General features: G+C 52.5%; 1 protein-coding gene across 4 annotated transcripts in view; it reads right to left on the bottom strand.

Moving 5' to 3' along the window:
* Positions 1–15,338, bottom strand: part of KAZN (kazrin, periplakin interacting protein) — a gene marked incomplete at its 3' end in the record, with an annotated part of 459,901 nt that overhangs the window by 34,852 nt on the left and 409,711 nt on the right. For 2 of the 4 annotated variants that reach the window (XM_082865285.1, XM_082865286.1), the window contains exons 6-8: positions 13,601–13,731; positions 10,405–10,455; positions 8,804–8,927 (exon numbers count right to left, since the gene is read on the bottom strand). In XM_082865285.1, coding sequence (XP_082721411.1) covers positions 8,804–8,927; positions 10,405–10,455; positions 13,601–13,731 — 306 coding nt within the window. Of the gene's footprint in view, positions 1–6,386; positions 8,980–10,400; positions 10,456–13,600; positions 13,732–15,338 lie in introns of those variants that run through there. The other 2 variants (XM_082865287.1, XM_082865288.1) reach the window with 2 other exon arrangements.

The following is a 15,338-nucleotide window of genomic DNA, read 5'->3' on the forward strand; positions in this document are numbered from 1 at the left end:
GAGCTGAGCCTTTTACACATAGTAACGCATTTCAGCTGCTCTGACAATCTTACTGTCCCTAGTGTACAGCTGAAGAAACTGAGGCGCAGCATGGCTACCAGGTGGGAAATGTCAGGACTGAGGTTTGAACCCAGAGTTTGCCCAGAATCTACATCTTTTTTTTTTAAAGATTTTTTTTTTTGAAGTGGACCATTTTTTTAAGTCTTTATTGAATTTGTGACAATATTGCTTCTGTTTTATGTTTTGGGTTTTTGGCCTGGAGGCATGTGGGATCTTAGCTCCCAACCAGGGATCGAACCCGCACCTCCTGCGCTGGAAGGCGAAGTCTTAACCACCGGACCGCCGGGGAAGTCCCTGGAATCTACCTCTTAACCTTGACCCTAGTCTGCCTGTGAAAGGGCTTTGTAAAGGGTAAAGGGCTGTGAACTGCGAGTGGCATTGTTCAACGCAGTCTCACTGTGCTTCATCCAGGGGCTGCGCGTGGCCTCTTGGGAGGATCTCCAGCCCTCGACTTGCAGGCTTTCAGAAGTTGGGGGGGCCCGTGAGTGGCCCCCACTTCCCAGCTCTGCCAGGGTTGAGGAGGGAAGGGGCCTGTACCATCTCTCTCTGACGGGGAGGAGGGGTGAGCAGGGAAGTCCGGGGGTGCCCTCAAGGAGTGACTTTTCCACAAGGCTGGGGCAGGAGGAGGCCTGAGGCAGCCTGTGCCTCCTCTTGTCCTGGAGGGCCCTGGAGGGAGCTTAGATGTGACCTAAGCTGTGGATTTCCCACTGCCTTCACGTTGCAGAACTTTTGTCCAGATGAAATTGTATCTGTGAGATACATAAACTGGAGCTTTGGGCTGAAGGGCAGTGAGTGTGGTCGGGGAGGTGGCCCAGGACACCGGGACTCATAAGACTCCACAGGCCACAAGTGGGTAACTACTGCCCTGGCCTGTTTTAGAGGGGACCTGAGGCCCAGAGAGGGAGACTGACTTGCCCATGGTCACACAGCGAGTCCTTGGCCAAGCTGGAAACTGGGAGTCCAGAGCCGGGCTCGGGGCTCCTGACTGCGCTGGGCTGGGGGCGGGTGGGCCTTCCGGAGTGGAGAAGGCCAGGCCTCCTCTGGAACCTGAGGGCAGGGTCTGGGCAGAGCCCTGCCAGGCCCCTTGGTAGCAGCTCCACCCCAGACCGCTCCACAGAACACGGCTTGAGCTGCCTTGCTCCCAGTTTAGGGCTCATCATCTAGGTCCAGGGGCACCACTGGCCCCAGGCCAAAGCCGGCAGGTCCACCCAATGCTTGTCAGAAGCCTCTGTCAGCCACAGGTCAGGTAAGGTCTGAGACGGTGGGGGCCAGGCTTAGGACTCGGAATTCAGCCAGGTTTGACTTCTGCCCCCACCACTTCCTGGCTGTGTGCCTCTAGGAAGACCTGGGACCCTCTCTGTGACTCTAATAGGGGTACTGCTGGGGGCTTCTGAGGCTTCTCGGGAGGCAGCAGGTACTCACACCTGCCAGTCCCCTTGGCTCTCTGCTTTGGGGGCAGCCTGGGGTCTTACCTGGGTGTGGTTCCTCCCTCACTGGGGCACCATGGAGCTGCCCCAGGAAGGTGGCCTCCACCTACCTTGTGAAGGCCCCCTGGCGAAGCTTCCTCATGGCAAGTCTGTGCTAAAACCCATGGGTAGGATGCTGCCCTCGGCCATTGCCCCATGTGACCTCCTGCAACTGAGTCCACAGTGGGGAGCTGGTCACAGATCCCAGGGCCTCACCCTGGACCTTCTAATTCAGTAGGTGTGGGTGGAGCCTGTGAATCTGTATCCTTAAAACTCAAGGCTTGACAACTACTGATCTATGTATGGTTCTCAAACCTTCTCTCATTCTCTTCCTCTCTGCTCACTTTTTTTCTATCATGGGATCCTTCCAATGGACTCTTGCATGTAGGTCCAGTGTGTAACAGATAAGAGCAGAGCTTCTGGTAGAAGGTGGGGCTGGAGGCCTGCCTGCTCGTTCTTTCACCAGCTATGGCCACCTCTTGAGGGACTTCTGAGGAACCCCCATGGAACACAGTTTGCAAACCCCTACTTATTCCAATTTCTTCCTCTGTTGGGTGGAGAAACTGAGCCCCAAAGAGCTAGTCTGTACAGGACTTGGCTAGTGAGGCTTTCTCAAGTTCTCTGAAGCTTCTTGTTGGTCAGTTGTCCCTGGGGGAGAAGTTGGGGGCCAGTGGCTGATCAGAGGCTACATAGCACAGTTACTGAGAACATGGACTCTGGAGCCAGAGTACTGGAGTTGAATCCGGGTTCTGCCTCTTCCTAGCTGTGTGACTTTGGGCAAGAACTTCACCTCTCGGTGCCTGGGTTTGTTCATCTGTAAAATGGGGACAATAACAGTATTTATCTTGGAGGTTGTTGGAAGGATTATATGAGTGGGCTCGATGCACTCCTCCCTGCCAGACCAGGCCAGCCTTGGGCTCTGACACACGTCTCCTTATAAACATGCCACCCTGGGGGGACCCTTGGGGCTTCTGCCTCAAGAACCCAGCCTTGGGCAGCCTAATTGCTTCCCATGGTTTAAATTTCTCTGTGCTAGCCACATCAGAGTATGTTTCTATTTGAACTCAAGAAAGAATGTTTTCAGAGCTGGTGGATTCTAGGGGTGAACATGTCAAACCCTCCCTGTTCCAAGGCAGAGAAGTCAGAATTCTCTCACAAAGCAGCAGTGGAAGGGAATCTGGACTCCAAGGGCTGTGCACACAGCTGGAGGAATGTCAGGTTCAGGCAGCCGGATGCCCTGATTTCAATCCCAGGGATAAGTTTTGATCAAGTCACCCTCGGGCTCAAGATGTATGTCAAGCTGTTTCCACACTTTTTTCCTACCTCTGGTTGAACTTAAATCCACTCAGATCCTGGAGAACACAAGCCTTGGGGCCAGTGCTTTCCAGGCTCCAAAACACATTCAGCTGGCATTTCTGAGCCCACAAGGAGGAAAGGGTTGTTACACCCACTTCATAGATGAGAACACTGAGGCTCACAGGTTAAACGACTTGCTTGAAACAGATGCTGGGCCAGAGCTGGAATGATTACCCAGGCCTGTCCTGGTGCCACTGGTGGGTTGCAAGGGTCCTCCAGATGGAGCAAGGTATGCAATTTGAGATTCTCTTATTTGGGTGCAATTAACTGCTACTGGTAGCCTATTAAGAAAGCAATCAAAGATTTCCAAAACCTGAAACTCAGAAATGCAAACGAGCAGTCAGCCATTGTTTTCCAGGGACTTTGCTTCAGAAGCATGGCTGCTGCACCTGGCCTGACAATGTCACAAGACTTCCCTGGGGATGTGCTAGGGAATAGGATTCCTGCCATTTCCAGGAAGGAAAGGTCAAGGTTTTCAATTGCTACTATTTTTGCTTCTTAAAGATCAATCCTCTTGGGATAATTTTCTTGAGGATTCAGTTTGTTGGGGATGCAGAGTGCAGGGCTGCATATTTGCAGATTTTTCAGTAACTGGGCTTTAAGACACCATGCAGTTGTGGTTCAGGTATGCATTCTCCATACCCTAGCTGCCATCAGGATGTGTACCCTCCATCTGCTTGTACGGTGACACTTCATTATGACTTAGATATTTAAACAACTTCTAACATGCAGTCAAGGTCAAACCCCTAAGTTATTTTTAAGTTTCTAGGGCATTCTTTTATATATAAACGTATGACTCTATGCTTTTATAAGATAAAGTTAATTATATGTATTCCCGCTTGATTCTTTATCCGTACCAGGTTTTTTTTCCCATGGGAAAACGGGAACAAGTGGGAGGTAGGGGAGTGTGGCACGTTCTGCCCCACCTGGTGGGGTTTGAGTTGAAAAAACTTAAGAGTCGTTTGTTCAGAGCAGATGGGCTGGGGTAGGATGTTTGGGAGGAAATGCAGGGTTTTGGTGAGAGGGCCAGTTGACATTATTTACTTTTAAAAGTTTTTAATTAAAATTTTTTTTTCTTTTTTCTTTTTTTTGGCCATGCCAGGTGGCTTGCGGGATCTTAGTTCCCTGACCAGGGGTCGAACCCGGGGCCCTGGCAATGGAAGTGTGGAGTCCTAATCCCTGGAACGCCAGAGAATTCCGAGATACTTTCAAACTCATATTGTCACAGGCCTGATGACCCCATCTGATGCAGCCCCACTACACCTGGATTCCCTGGGAGCCCAGGTTGAGTGAGGCACATAGCAGCAGCCACATAACCTTGGGGGACAGGTGTGGAGCAGCTCCTGGGACCCCTGGGCCATCCTGAGGGGACCCCCCCCACCTCAGGAAGTGGCAGCTCTGGTACGGCGAGGGGTTCCATAGCAGGGCAGATTGGAGGCGTCCCCTGCCCAAGATGGAGAGCTTATGCTAGACCACAGCTCGTTTCTGCTTTGCCCTCCCTGCCAGCCCCTCTCTGCGAGTGGGTTTTCTGGGCTGGAGGTAAAAGGCTAACAGAGATAGACTAGGTCACAAAAGCAAGGAAGTGCTAGGCTGTGCCGGAGGCTACTGGTGGGTGAGGGTGGGGTGGGGTGAAGCTCAAAGCAGGCCCCTCGGAGGCACTGGAGGCGCCCACGTGCTGGGTCCCAGCCCCTCACTGCCCACACGGAGGAGCGGTTCAGGGCACTACAGACTCACTAGGTTGGACGCCCAGTTCTACTGTTTCCTGGCTCCTTGACCCCGGACAATTTACTTCACCTCAGTTTTTTCATCGATAATGGAGCCGTTGGAGGATTAACTGAGTTAATACACGTCAAGCACGCAGCATGGACCCTGGCCCATAGTAAGTGCCCGACAAATGTTAGATGTTATTATTGTTATTACTACTGTTAGGTTACGCCAGTTAGAACCTGCCAGCACGGGTAGGAGAGCACGCAGGAGGGCCACTGAGGACAGCCACGCAGGCTGTGCACTGCACAGCTCAGGGCACTGTCCATACAGGGGTAATGCAGTATACAACCTGTGCAGCTGTCCACCGGCCCTGCAGCCGGGGCAGCCCTACTCCAATTTCTGACTAATAGTGACACTTGAAGTTGGACCATTTGGGGCAAGGTCTGGAGAAGATTAACAAAGGAGGTAGTGTGGCTTTTGAGTAGAGCTACTTGGATTTGAATCAGGTGTGGCCTGGCCCTTGAGAAGGCCACGGGATTGAAGGAGTGATAGCTAGGATCTTGGCCAAATCACTCCTCTCTGGGACAAAGATTCCCCCATCTGTTAGGTGTAGTGGGTTGGGTTAGTTTGGTGAAGGCAAACAGGCTTTTTTCCTTGGATGCCAACTCTGACTGATTGGCGGTGTCTGAGGCTTTGTAAAGTGAAAAAATTAGAGGCCACTTTGGGCTGGGTAGGAAGGGTTCTTTAATTGATTAGTGATGTCTGCTTGAGGTCAGGGTGAGGGAAGCTGTGGCATGTGTGTTTGGGGCCATTTGCCCTCCTCACATTAGCCTAGTGGTTCTCAATCCTGGCTGCACCAGAGAAGGTTTAACCACACTCTGATTCAGGGGTGTAGCACCTGGCATTGGTAATTTTTTTCTAGAAAGCTCGGCAGGTGATTTTAATGTGTGGCCAAGTTGAGAGCTGCTGGGGTAGATGCCCCTAAGTTCCTTGCAGTCCTGAGCTCTGTAACTTCTCGGCATGGTCTATACATTGTGGTGCTTTGAGCTCTATCCTAGCAGCAATGCAAGGGGAGTTAAAAGGCTAGTCTTCCATCAGTCTTACTGCTGGGGAGGATTTGTTGTTAAGTTGGGAGACTGAGGTTGAAGGCACTGGCTGTGATCATGGATTGGGGTATCCAGGTGGCCTCTTCTCAGGCCACACTGTGGAGTTTCACAGGGGGAGGACTGGCTTTGCATCTGGTGAATCTCGGGTCTTGGAAAAGCCTGGCCCACTCTGGCTTCATTAGGGAAGCCCTGGGGATCCTTTAATTTCTCTCTTAAACTCCTCTCAGTCCCCAGGGATGGCGGGGAAAGTCGGGACAATGCAGAGGCCCACTGAGGTCTGCAGGAAGTAATATGCCCCAAACTCATGGGGCCCCGCTCTGGGTCTTTGGAAGGAGCGCCACGGGGGAGAAGGAAGCAGATGAAAGCTGACTGGGGCCACCGGGCTGGAGAATGCAGGGTCAGGGTGCCAGACTCGGAGGTGGTGCATTAGGACCACGGGCTGCCCTGGATGCTGACGGCTCCTCCAAATTACAGCCAGGGTGGCAAAGATGAGATGTTTCTGGGAGGCCACCCCAGCCTCAGCCCCTCGATGGGCCCAGAATCCAGCCAGCTTTCCTCAGCCCCTCCCATTACCCCCTCAGGACCCAGCCCTGGAATTCCAAGGAGCAGGTCATGCCAGGCTTTGCCTCCCACCCGGAGTAAGATAGAAGCAATCAAATAACATAGAATTCGATCATATTTTAAAATAAGCTTTATTTAGATTTTTTTTTAATATTTTATATTTGCATCCATGCCTTCGAGAAACCTTTCCCACGGGAAAGGTTATTTTCATCTACTGTTACCCATAACTCATTCGCTATTTGATGTAGTTCTCTTAAATAAATCATCCTTAGTAACTCTTAGAATTATCTCCTAATTTCCAAAAACTGAAATGAAAAGGAACTACTAAATCATTACCAGGAGGGGGTTGCAATCTTATTTTCTTGTAAATAAAGGGCAAACAATAAAAATCAACCAAAAGAAAAAAATTCATGGGGGGGGAGAAAAGTATTTCCTAAAATATCTCTCTGTAGAGAAAGATGCCAGCTCCGGCCGCTCTCCCCCGCCGCCAGGCTGGGTGAAACGGCTTAGCCAAAGGCCAGAAAGATCCTTATTAGGTACCCTGCCTACTCCTTTCCAACCCCCCCATCAGGTCAGAAGGAAAGGGAGCAGCTGACTGGGGCTTTTCTGTTTGTTTTAGAGACTTTGGACAAAATATCCTATCCCTTCTGATAAGACATGCTCCAGCATTTAAAATTCTCCTGTTTCTTGGTAAGAGCTGAAAACGTTACTGCTAGCAGAAAGCGCAACTACTGTTGTTTAGAGGGTGTGTGAATTGAGCTGTTAGTATTTAAGGTGGTGCAGAGGCGGGGATTCACAGGTTAAAAGAAAAGGGAAAGCTAGTTTTAGACTTCAGGAGGCCCTGGCTTAGAAGCTCACGTGTTCTCCATCACCCGGTGTTACAGTGCTCACGGTTCCTTTGCTGGTGGAGCCTCACCGGGGCCAACACTGCTCTCCAAATAGGCAGATGCTCCTGCCAGCCCTTCTCTCCTCGGGTGAGCAGGCTCAGGCTGCTGTGACAAGTTGGAGGAGGGCCCGAGGGATCCCGAGAGACTCTGTGCGATGTGGCTGGAGGAACCAAGCAGAATGGGGAGGGCAGAGGTGCTGGTGCTGGATGCTGTGTCCCCAACAGGCCGCCCCTTGAGACGGGCACCTCCCCCATGACACCTGCCCGGCCAACGTGCAGAACCAACCAAGGATGAGACACAGCTGCAGCGAAGAACGCGTGCTGCTCCAGGACCCTCGGGGAACCAACTCGGGCTGAGGGTCCCTGTGGTCGTACCCTGTGCTCATGCAGTCGGCTGTCTCGCCCTGTACACGGCAGCCTTTCTCAAAAGACAGACCCAAGAGAAGGTGACCACGACAGCAGGCACTCTGTTCACTGAGGTCAGTGCTCTGTTATTTCAGATAAATAAATATATATAGAAAGGCCTGGAGAGAGCTACAGGCAGGAAGAAAGGCGGAGCGCACTCCCATGCAGGGATGGGAGAATGGGGGAGAGAGAAGAAGAAAGAACGGAAAAAAGCAAGCTTGGCAGTCCAATGGTCCCTGGGTTCTGGCCACCCTACACTCTACCTTGCACAGCTCGGCAGCAGCATGATCATAGAACAGACAAGTCAACAGAGAACCCGCCTCCCGCCCGCCCCCCGTGGAAAAATATACATTCCAATATTTACGTAATAATTTAGATAGAATAAGTCTTCTGCATTTGTGCAAATAAATTAAACGGAACAATTTTCTTTTCTTTTCCCCGTAAAGAAAGAAACGGCAACGCAATTTAAAAACTGGCAGGCCGTTAGAAAGAGCCCGTTTGGCCTCTGACAAACCGAGACAAGACAGGGCCCCTGGGCTGGGCTCGCAAGTCTTTGTGGAGAGTGGACCTTACCCTGATGACGATGGTGTTTGGGGGTTAAAGTGACTCGGGCGCACCCCGAGAACAGGGTCTGGTCCCACACGTTCACACCGGGGGGGACGGGTGGGCGGCGGGGTGTGGTGGGGGGAACATCAAACACAGACTACATCCTCGGGGAGACGGGCTCCAGAAGTAGCAGTTCGGACGAGGGACATTTACAAGCACGGAGTGCACAATAGTTTTGTTATTTACAAATACACAGCAGTCCTTCAAGTTTTCAAGTTTCATAAAAAGGGAAGGGGGGAAGGGACCAAAAAAAAAAAAAAAAAAAACCAAAAACCCCAACGAACCAAAAAGCGGAAAAAAAAAAAAACACTGAAAAAAACAAAAACAAACCCAAATTAACAACACAACTGTATCGCTCCGAGGACAACAGAGAGTTGACATATTCACACACGCTTGTAGTATGTACATCAATTACAGAGGTGGTGACGCCGGGGAGGGGCCCACGCGAGCGGGCCTCAGCCGCACCACCCCCCCGCCCACGTGCGCGAGAGCTCCCACGCACGCGCACACGCACCGCCACGCACGCCCAGCCGCGCATTCCCCGCTCGCACGCACGTCCACACGCACAGACACGCCCGCCGGGCAGCAGGCGAAGGGAGGCGGGTATCACCAGTCCGCGTCCTCCTCTATGTAATAATCAGGGGCGGTACCATCAAAGAGGCCAGGGTCGAGGGACTTCCGCTGCTTCCCTCTGGCGAAGACACGCGAGATGGAGCCGAATCCCATCTTCTCTTTCTTCTTTTTCCGTTTTTGGTCTTCAAGATCCTCTAGTGACTGAGGAGTCAGGCCAAGTGGCAGAGGTAGAGAGGAGAAGAACAAAGGCAAGCTGAGCTGGGGCAGAAGACAGGGAGGGGTAGGGGGTGGGGGATGGCTGGTGGGAGGCACCAGTGGGTAAGGATGACAGGGTCTGCCCCTCACTCGCTGAGCGGACTTGGGCCAGTTACAGAATCTCTCGGGGACGACATTAGGACCCATCCAAGACTGTCATGACGATGTTGCTAAAGTGAGGGTAAAGACGCTTAGAACAGTGCCTGGCACATAAGTAGCATTCATAACGGCTGCTGGTGGGGTTTGTACTATCATTTAAATTCAGTTTGCCTACAGCCTTCCAGTGCTCGTGGAGGGCTTGCAGAATCGCGTCCACGCATGCTGCCACGGCTGACCACAGGGCCCATCCGGAGGGGGCATCGCAAGTGTATTAAGTTCACTGCGGAAAATGTCTCCTTGGAAAAGGGGGCATAGGAGAGCCGGGAAAACCAGGAAGGAGGAAATCTGAGCTTCATGGCAGCCAAGAGCAAGGACCCCAGACCTTAAGGCCCTGGACAAGAAGCAGGACTGGCCTCGGTAGAGTGGGGAGGCAGGGGTTTGGGTTCTAATCCCAGTTATGTCACTACCCACGGAAACGTGGAGAGCCCCCAGCCTCTCTGACCCCAGGTTTCTCGTCTGTGACATGGGGGGATTGTTAATAATGACAAAGACAGTGATGATGATGATGATGATGATGTGGAGGAGGTCTTCCTGTCGGGGTAACTACGGGACTGGGGTGGTGTCTGCAGCAGAGCTTTGCAAACTGTCAAGTGCTTTATACAAAGATGCAGAGTGGTGTTACCGGTCAAAAAGGTGGAGGTTAGACTAGACTAATGGTTCCCCAAACCGTGTCAGATTACCTGAAATCCAGCCAACCCCCCCCTCCCCCAACCTGGTGGATCAGAATCTCTGGGGTGAAGGGCCCAGGAATCTGCATTAGAAAATCTTCACTGGTGGACCCTGATGCAGACGAGCAGTCCCGAAGACCAGCATGTGGGAACCCCAGGACTAGAAAGCTGATCTCAGAGACCCCATCTGACAGTCAAATTCATGTTGTTTTCCTCCCTACAGCCCCCTTCTCACTCTGAGGATAGAGTATTGAAAGGTTAAAAATGAATTTTAAAAAGTTTCCTGCAGCAAGGGGCCCAAAGAGCCCAGGGCTCACGTCATTAGCCTTTGGCTGCCAGGAGAAGACACTCTCCAGGGATGCGTGATGCACTTAGTAGGTCCACAGATCTAGAAGAGGACATGGAAGGGCAGACTCAGGTGCTGAGCCTGGCTGGGGCACTGAACCATGTGTGACCGAGGTAGTGGCTTAACTCCTGTCTGCCCTGGGTGTCCAAGTATGGACATGGTGGTGCTGAGGGCTGAGGAGGAGAAGGGTGAAGTCACGGTCAAGGTGGGGTGGAGGGAGGGCCTGAGTGGCCAGGGAAGGCACACCTACCTGTACAATGGGGTTGTGCAGGTTCTTCTGAACTGGGCCGGGACTGTCGCCCTGTAGCCAAAGGAGAAGAGGAAGATGAAACAGCAAAGACACATAACACATGAGAGCAGAGGTGGCCTGTGGAGCATGGGGTTTTCTGTGGAAGGAAGCCATCCCCTAGGGACCGCCCTGCTTCTGTACTGGGGAATCCACCCTCCACCCCTGAAGTAGACACTTCCAAATGGCTCAATGACGACACCTGGGGTTCATGAAGATGCTGCCAGGACCAGGGGTCCTGGCCAGAGGCCCTGTGATGCTCTCCTGCCTGCTCTGGCTTCTTGACCCCTAACACCCTCTGACCAACAAATCAGTCACTCAAAGTCCTCTAAGTTCCTCTCCCAATTGGTCCACAGAGTTAGAACTGAAGTTGGTTATACTTGGTGCTTTTCATAAAGAAGTATAATTTTATAGAAAAAATAAAAATAAAGAATTTTGGGACAGGAAGACTTGGGCAACTACCCATCCTCTTATTTCCCCCACAAACAACACAATGAATCTCTTATTTTGTGGAGGGCCAAAACAGGGCTCATTAGCCTGATTTACAGGTACACAGAGAGGTTCCAGACAGTCCAACATTATAGAGCTAATTAAAACCAGAGCTACACCTCAAATTCAAGACCGTCTGGTTCTCCCTGGTCTAGTGCTCCTTCCTGTGAGTGTACAAAAGCCCTCACCACATCCCAGAATCAGTCTGTCCTGCCTGGGGGTGGGTACCATAGATCACTGGGATCACAAGTCATTACTAGGGAGACTCCTGGTGGTCACTTCCAGAATTGCAGGCAAAAGGCAAGAAATAAAGCATGTGTCACCTGAGCCAATGTCCATCAATCTTCTCCAGCCTCTCTGTGCTGAGTCCCCACCTCTGCTCTAAATAAGTGACTAGAGCATGAAAGGATGGGGAGGTCCTTACTCCAGGTCAGGCTGTTCCTGCTGGTACCAGGCCAAATGCCTGAGCACAGACGGTTACCCGGAGCTATTTTCAGGCTCTTCCTGGCTTACCTGTGTGCACATCGGTTGAGATGGGGGATGAAGGTGGTTGAGGGAGGGTGGGGATGGAACAAATGGTAGTTTAGTCTTTAGTCCCATCTCAAGGTTTGCAAACAGAACCTATTTGGCAGGCAGCTAAGGTAGGTTGGCCCTGTACAAGGCCATCTTTGCCAAATTTATGGGGAAGAGAATGAGGCCAGAGCCCACTGAAATGCCTATGTGTAGAAAACTGGCTTATCAAAGCACCCATTGCCTGGCACCAGGGCTCTGTGTAAAGCGAGCTTGGGAATAAATATGCCGGATCTGCTGCCTGTAGCCTCAGGTATGTGCCAAAGCCAAGTTGGGCAAAAGGCTAGGTCTGAGCCAGATGCAATTCAAGAGGCCTTTAAAGAACTCTTTCTGCAGAATGGATTTTCCAGCAGCATTTTGGCTGTCAAAGCCCCCATGGGCCCCCCATGGGAAGACAAAGTATGGCCCTTGGGAAGGTATTCTCAGACGCTACAGGGTATCTGGCCCACACTAAGAACAAAGGGCACTGCTGGCTGTATGTATAGCTCAACAGTGGTCCCTCAGAACAAGAGAGTAACAGCAGAGGCCCCTCTACTGGCCCACCTTCCTCGTCTTGGTTCTGTCAGGACAGCCTTTGTCACCAGGGTTCTCTCCTGGGAACAAGGGAAGAACAGATTGCTTCCTTAAAGCCCCAGTTAAAACAGAATCCGAGCCCCGAGTGGGATTCAGGCCTGAAGTGACCTCCTCCCCGTCCTGACGTGGCTTTGCGAGGCCCCGGCCAGCAGTGTCTGTTGTCCATGTCACCATGCTGAGGCAACTTACTTCAAATTTAGTCTTAGCTTTTTTTTTTTTTTTTTTTTTTTTTGCGGTACGCGGGCCTCTCAGTGTTGTGGCCTCTCCCGTTGGGGAGCACAGGCTCCGGACGCGCAGGCTCAGCGGCCATGGCTCACGGGCCCAGCCGCTCCGCGGTATGTGGGATCCTCCCGGACCGGGGCACGAACCCGTGTCCCCTGCATCGGCAGGCGGACTCTCAACCACTGCGCCACCAGGGAAGCCCAGTCTTAGCTATTTTTATTAAGTGCTCTTCATTGTTATTCTAGATTTGGAAAAAAAAAATGCTTCCATTGGGATTACTAATATAGAATAGTTACTGATTTTTATCAATTGATATTCTACCAGTACCGTTCTGTACTTCTATTAGTCTAATGGCTTTTCTGGTTATTCTCTTGAGGTTTTCCAGGTAGATAAGCATCCCACTGCAAGTAGTGGTTATCTTGTCTTTCTTTTGCACGATATCCACCTCATTTCTTGTTTCTTATCCATCTCGCTGGTTAATAAAACATTGACTGAGTTTTTGAGAAAGGCTTCCTGTGTGTCTGAGGACCCGACTCTACTGTGTCTTTAGGACGCGGTAGGGGCGCCCTCTGGATTCTCAGTTGCATGATGGAACACATGTGAAAAGTGGTCCCCACATCCTGACCCCAGTGTTTCACATTAGAGCCTTGATGTGGCATCTTCCTGTCCTCAGATGCTTGACCCACCCACCTTCATTCACCCCCTCACTCCTGGGGAGCCTGTCTGTCCCACCAGTCATCAAGAGTTAGGTGGCCACGGACCTGTGCCTCTTGGTAGCTGGGACCCAGTATGAAATCAAAAAACTGTAATTAAGTAAGCAAAGCAAACATAACTTAGAAAAAATTCACCGGGTGCCTCTCCAGAGGCAAAATGTGCAAAAACTCCTGGAGATTCAAAAAAAATCCAGCTCATTCCTGCAGGACCAAGAGCTGGCTCTACAGGGAAACAGGGGTGGTGGTGAGGTCCTGAGCCCTGGAAGGTATGGTCTGGGAGGAGAAGCCTACGGTCCCAGACATAGCCCACCAGAGATGAGCCCAGGCTGCTCAGCCCTGAGGCCGAACCAGGCCCGCCATCCTCTGGATTTTCCTTGCCCTCCCGGACACAAGGAGCCAACAGGCCTCATTTCTTTCTCTCCCCACATCCATCTCTTCTTGCAAAAGGAAAGAACAGAACAGGAAATGCCTTCGCCAGAATGCTTCCTGGGTGGACGAGAGGAAACAGCGGGTAGGTCTTCACCCCCTCCACTCCCACCCCTGTGGTTTCCGGGCAGGGCCCAAGGCCCAGGCCCTGCTGCTGCTGGCCTTACGTTGCAGAGGGAGTGCGTCCGGTGTCGAGGGGAGTTGATGTCGCTTGGCGTGGACGACCGGTCGCCTTCAGCGGCAGATGCGTCGGAGATGACGGAGGGCTGCCGGGAGTGGCAGGGGCTCACCCTGACCGCTGGAAAGCAGGGACAGCTGGTGAGTGGGGGATGGAGAGAATGTCCTTGCCTTCACTGACTTGCAGGTCAGTCCACCCAACGCCCCCATTATACAGATGGGAACACTGAGACATAGAGAAGAGACTTGCCCAGCTCTCCACCCCTCTATTTCACAGCCCCACGGGTCACCAGAGAGCCACTGCCAGCAAGAACCTCCAGCCTCTGGATCCAATTAGGCCCCCTCCTAACCAGGGTGAAGGGGAAGGGGCAGAAGTCTCCAGGGGCCTCGGTGACTGTCCTCACAGTGCTCCAGCCACCTGGACGTTCCCTACGCCTGGTGCAATCCTAACCCATGGTCAGTACCAGCTTCCCAAGAGAGAAGCCGTGAGGCTACCACCAGCTCCTCTCTTTCTTCCACCCCCTCACCCCACACCCGATCCGCAGCAGCACCTCCAAACACAGCCCCAAATCTGGCCACTTCTCTCCAGCCCCACTGCCACCACCCAAGCCCAGGCCACCACCGTCTCTTGCCTAGAAGACCATGGCGGCCTCCCAGAGGGCCTCCCTGCTTCCTCTCCTCACTGCCATGAGAGCCAGGCATCCGGTCTCTCTTTACCTGGGGGTAGATACGTGCGGTCCTCCTCCAAGCCGAGGGGATACAGCCCTGCCCACCCCACCAGCCTCGGCCCACGTCACAGCAGCTTTCCGATGGTGCCCGACACGCACCATCTCCTGCCTGCCTCACCCTTCGCTGGCCCTGCTGCCCATCAGGCACATCCTCAGCCTTCAAGTCTCAGCCTGTCCTGAGAGAGACCTCCCCCTATTATCAGCTCTCCCCACTGTCTTTTCTTTCCCAACAAAGCACCTGTTTTCCGTTGATTTCTCTCCTTGCACTGAATATAATCTGTAATCATTCTTTGTCAGTTTAGTTACGTGTGTTTTCTGTCTTCACACCTACAATGCCAGCTTGATGAATGCAGGCAGTCTGGGTGTCTTAGCCATGTCCAACCCCAGCGCTCACAGCGCCTGGTGTGCAGTAGGTGCTTACTCAGTAGTAGACGGATTCCTGGAAGCCCACCCAAGTCCCCCAGCAGAGCGCTCTCCTGTCTGCAGATGCTGGATGGAGGAAGCACTTTCTGCTCGACAAGACTGAGGACCTACTGTGTGCAGGCAGCATGTGAGCAGGGAGGGCTACATTACTGAGAAAGAAAATCCTTGCTGCCAATGGCCATATGGTCATACGGAGGAGCGTGGGGCTTTGGAGTCAGGGACTTGGGTTCCCAGCTAGGTGACGGCAGGACCCACAGGCTCCAGAAGCCAGCTGCCTGTCTCCAACCTGCATCTGTCACACAAATGCGACCACTCGTAGGAGGGACAGAAAATGGAGCCAAGTGGGCCGCAGATGTACAGAGGAGTTTGGGGCTTCTCCTGTGGCCCATGGGTACAGATGCTGACCACAGGCTGGGCCCCTCTTCCCCTCAGTGCCTGCAGCAAACACCCCTAACACTTATTTCTGCCCCTCCCACACATCCAGTGATTACCTGTCAATCAAGGAGCTCACACTGTCTCCTCTGCCAAAGGACGCCCATGTGACTTAGACTGGAGAATCAGTGCATCCACTGCCAGA

This window comes from Leucopleurus acutus, assembly GCF_964270905.1.
Source record: "Leucopleurus acutus genome assembly, chromosome: 2".
NCBI lineage: Eukaryota > Metazoa > Chordata > Mammalia > Artiodactyla > Delphinidae > Leucopleurus > Leucopleurus acutus.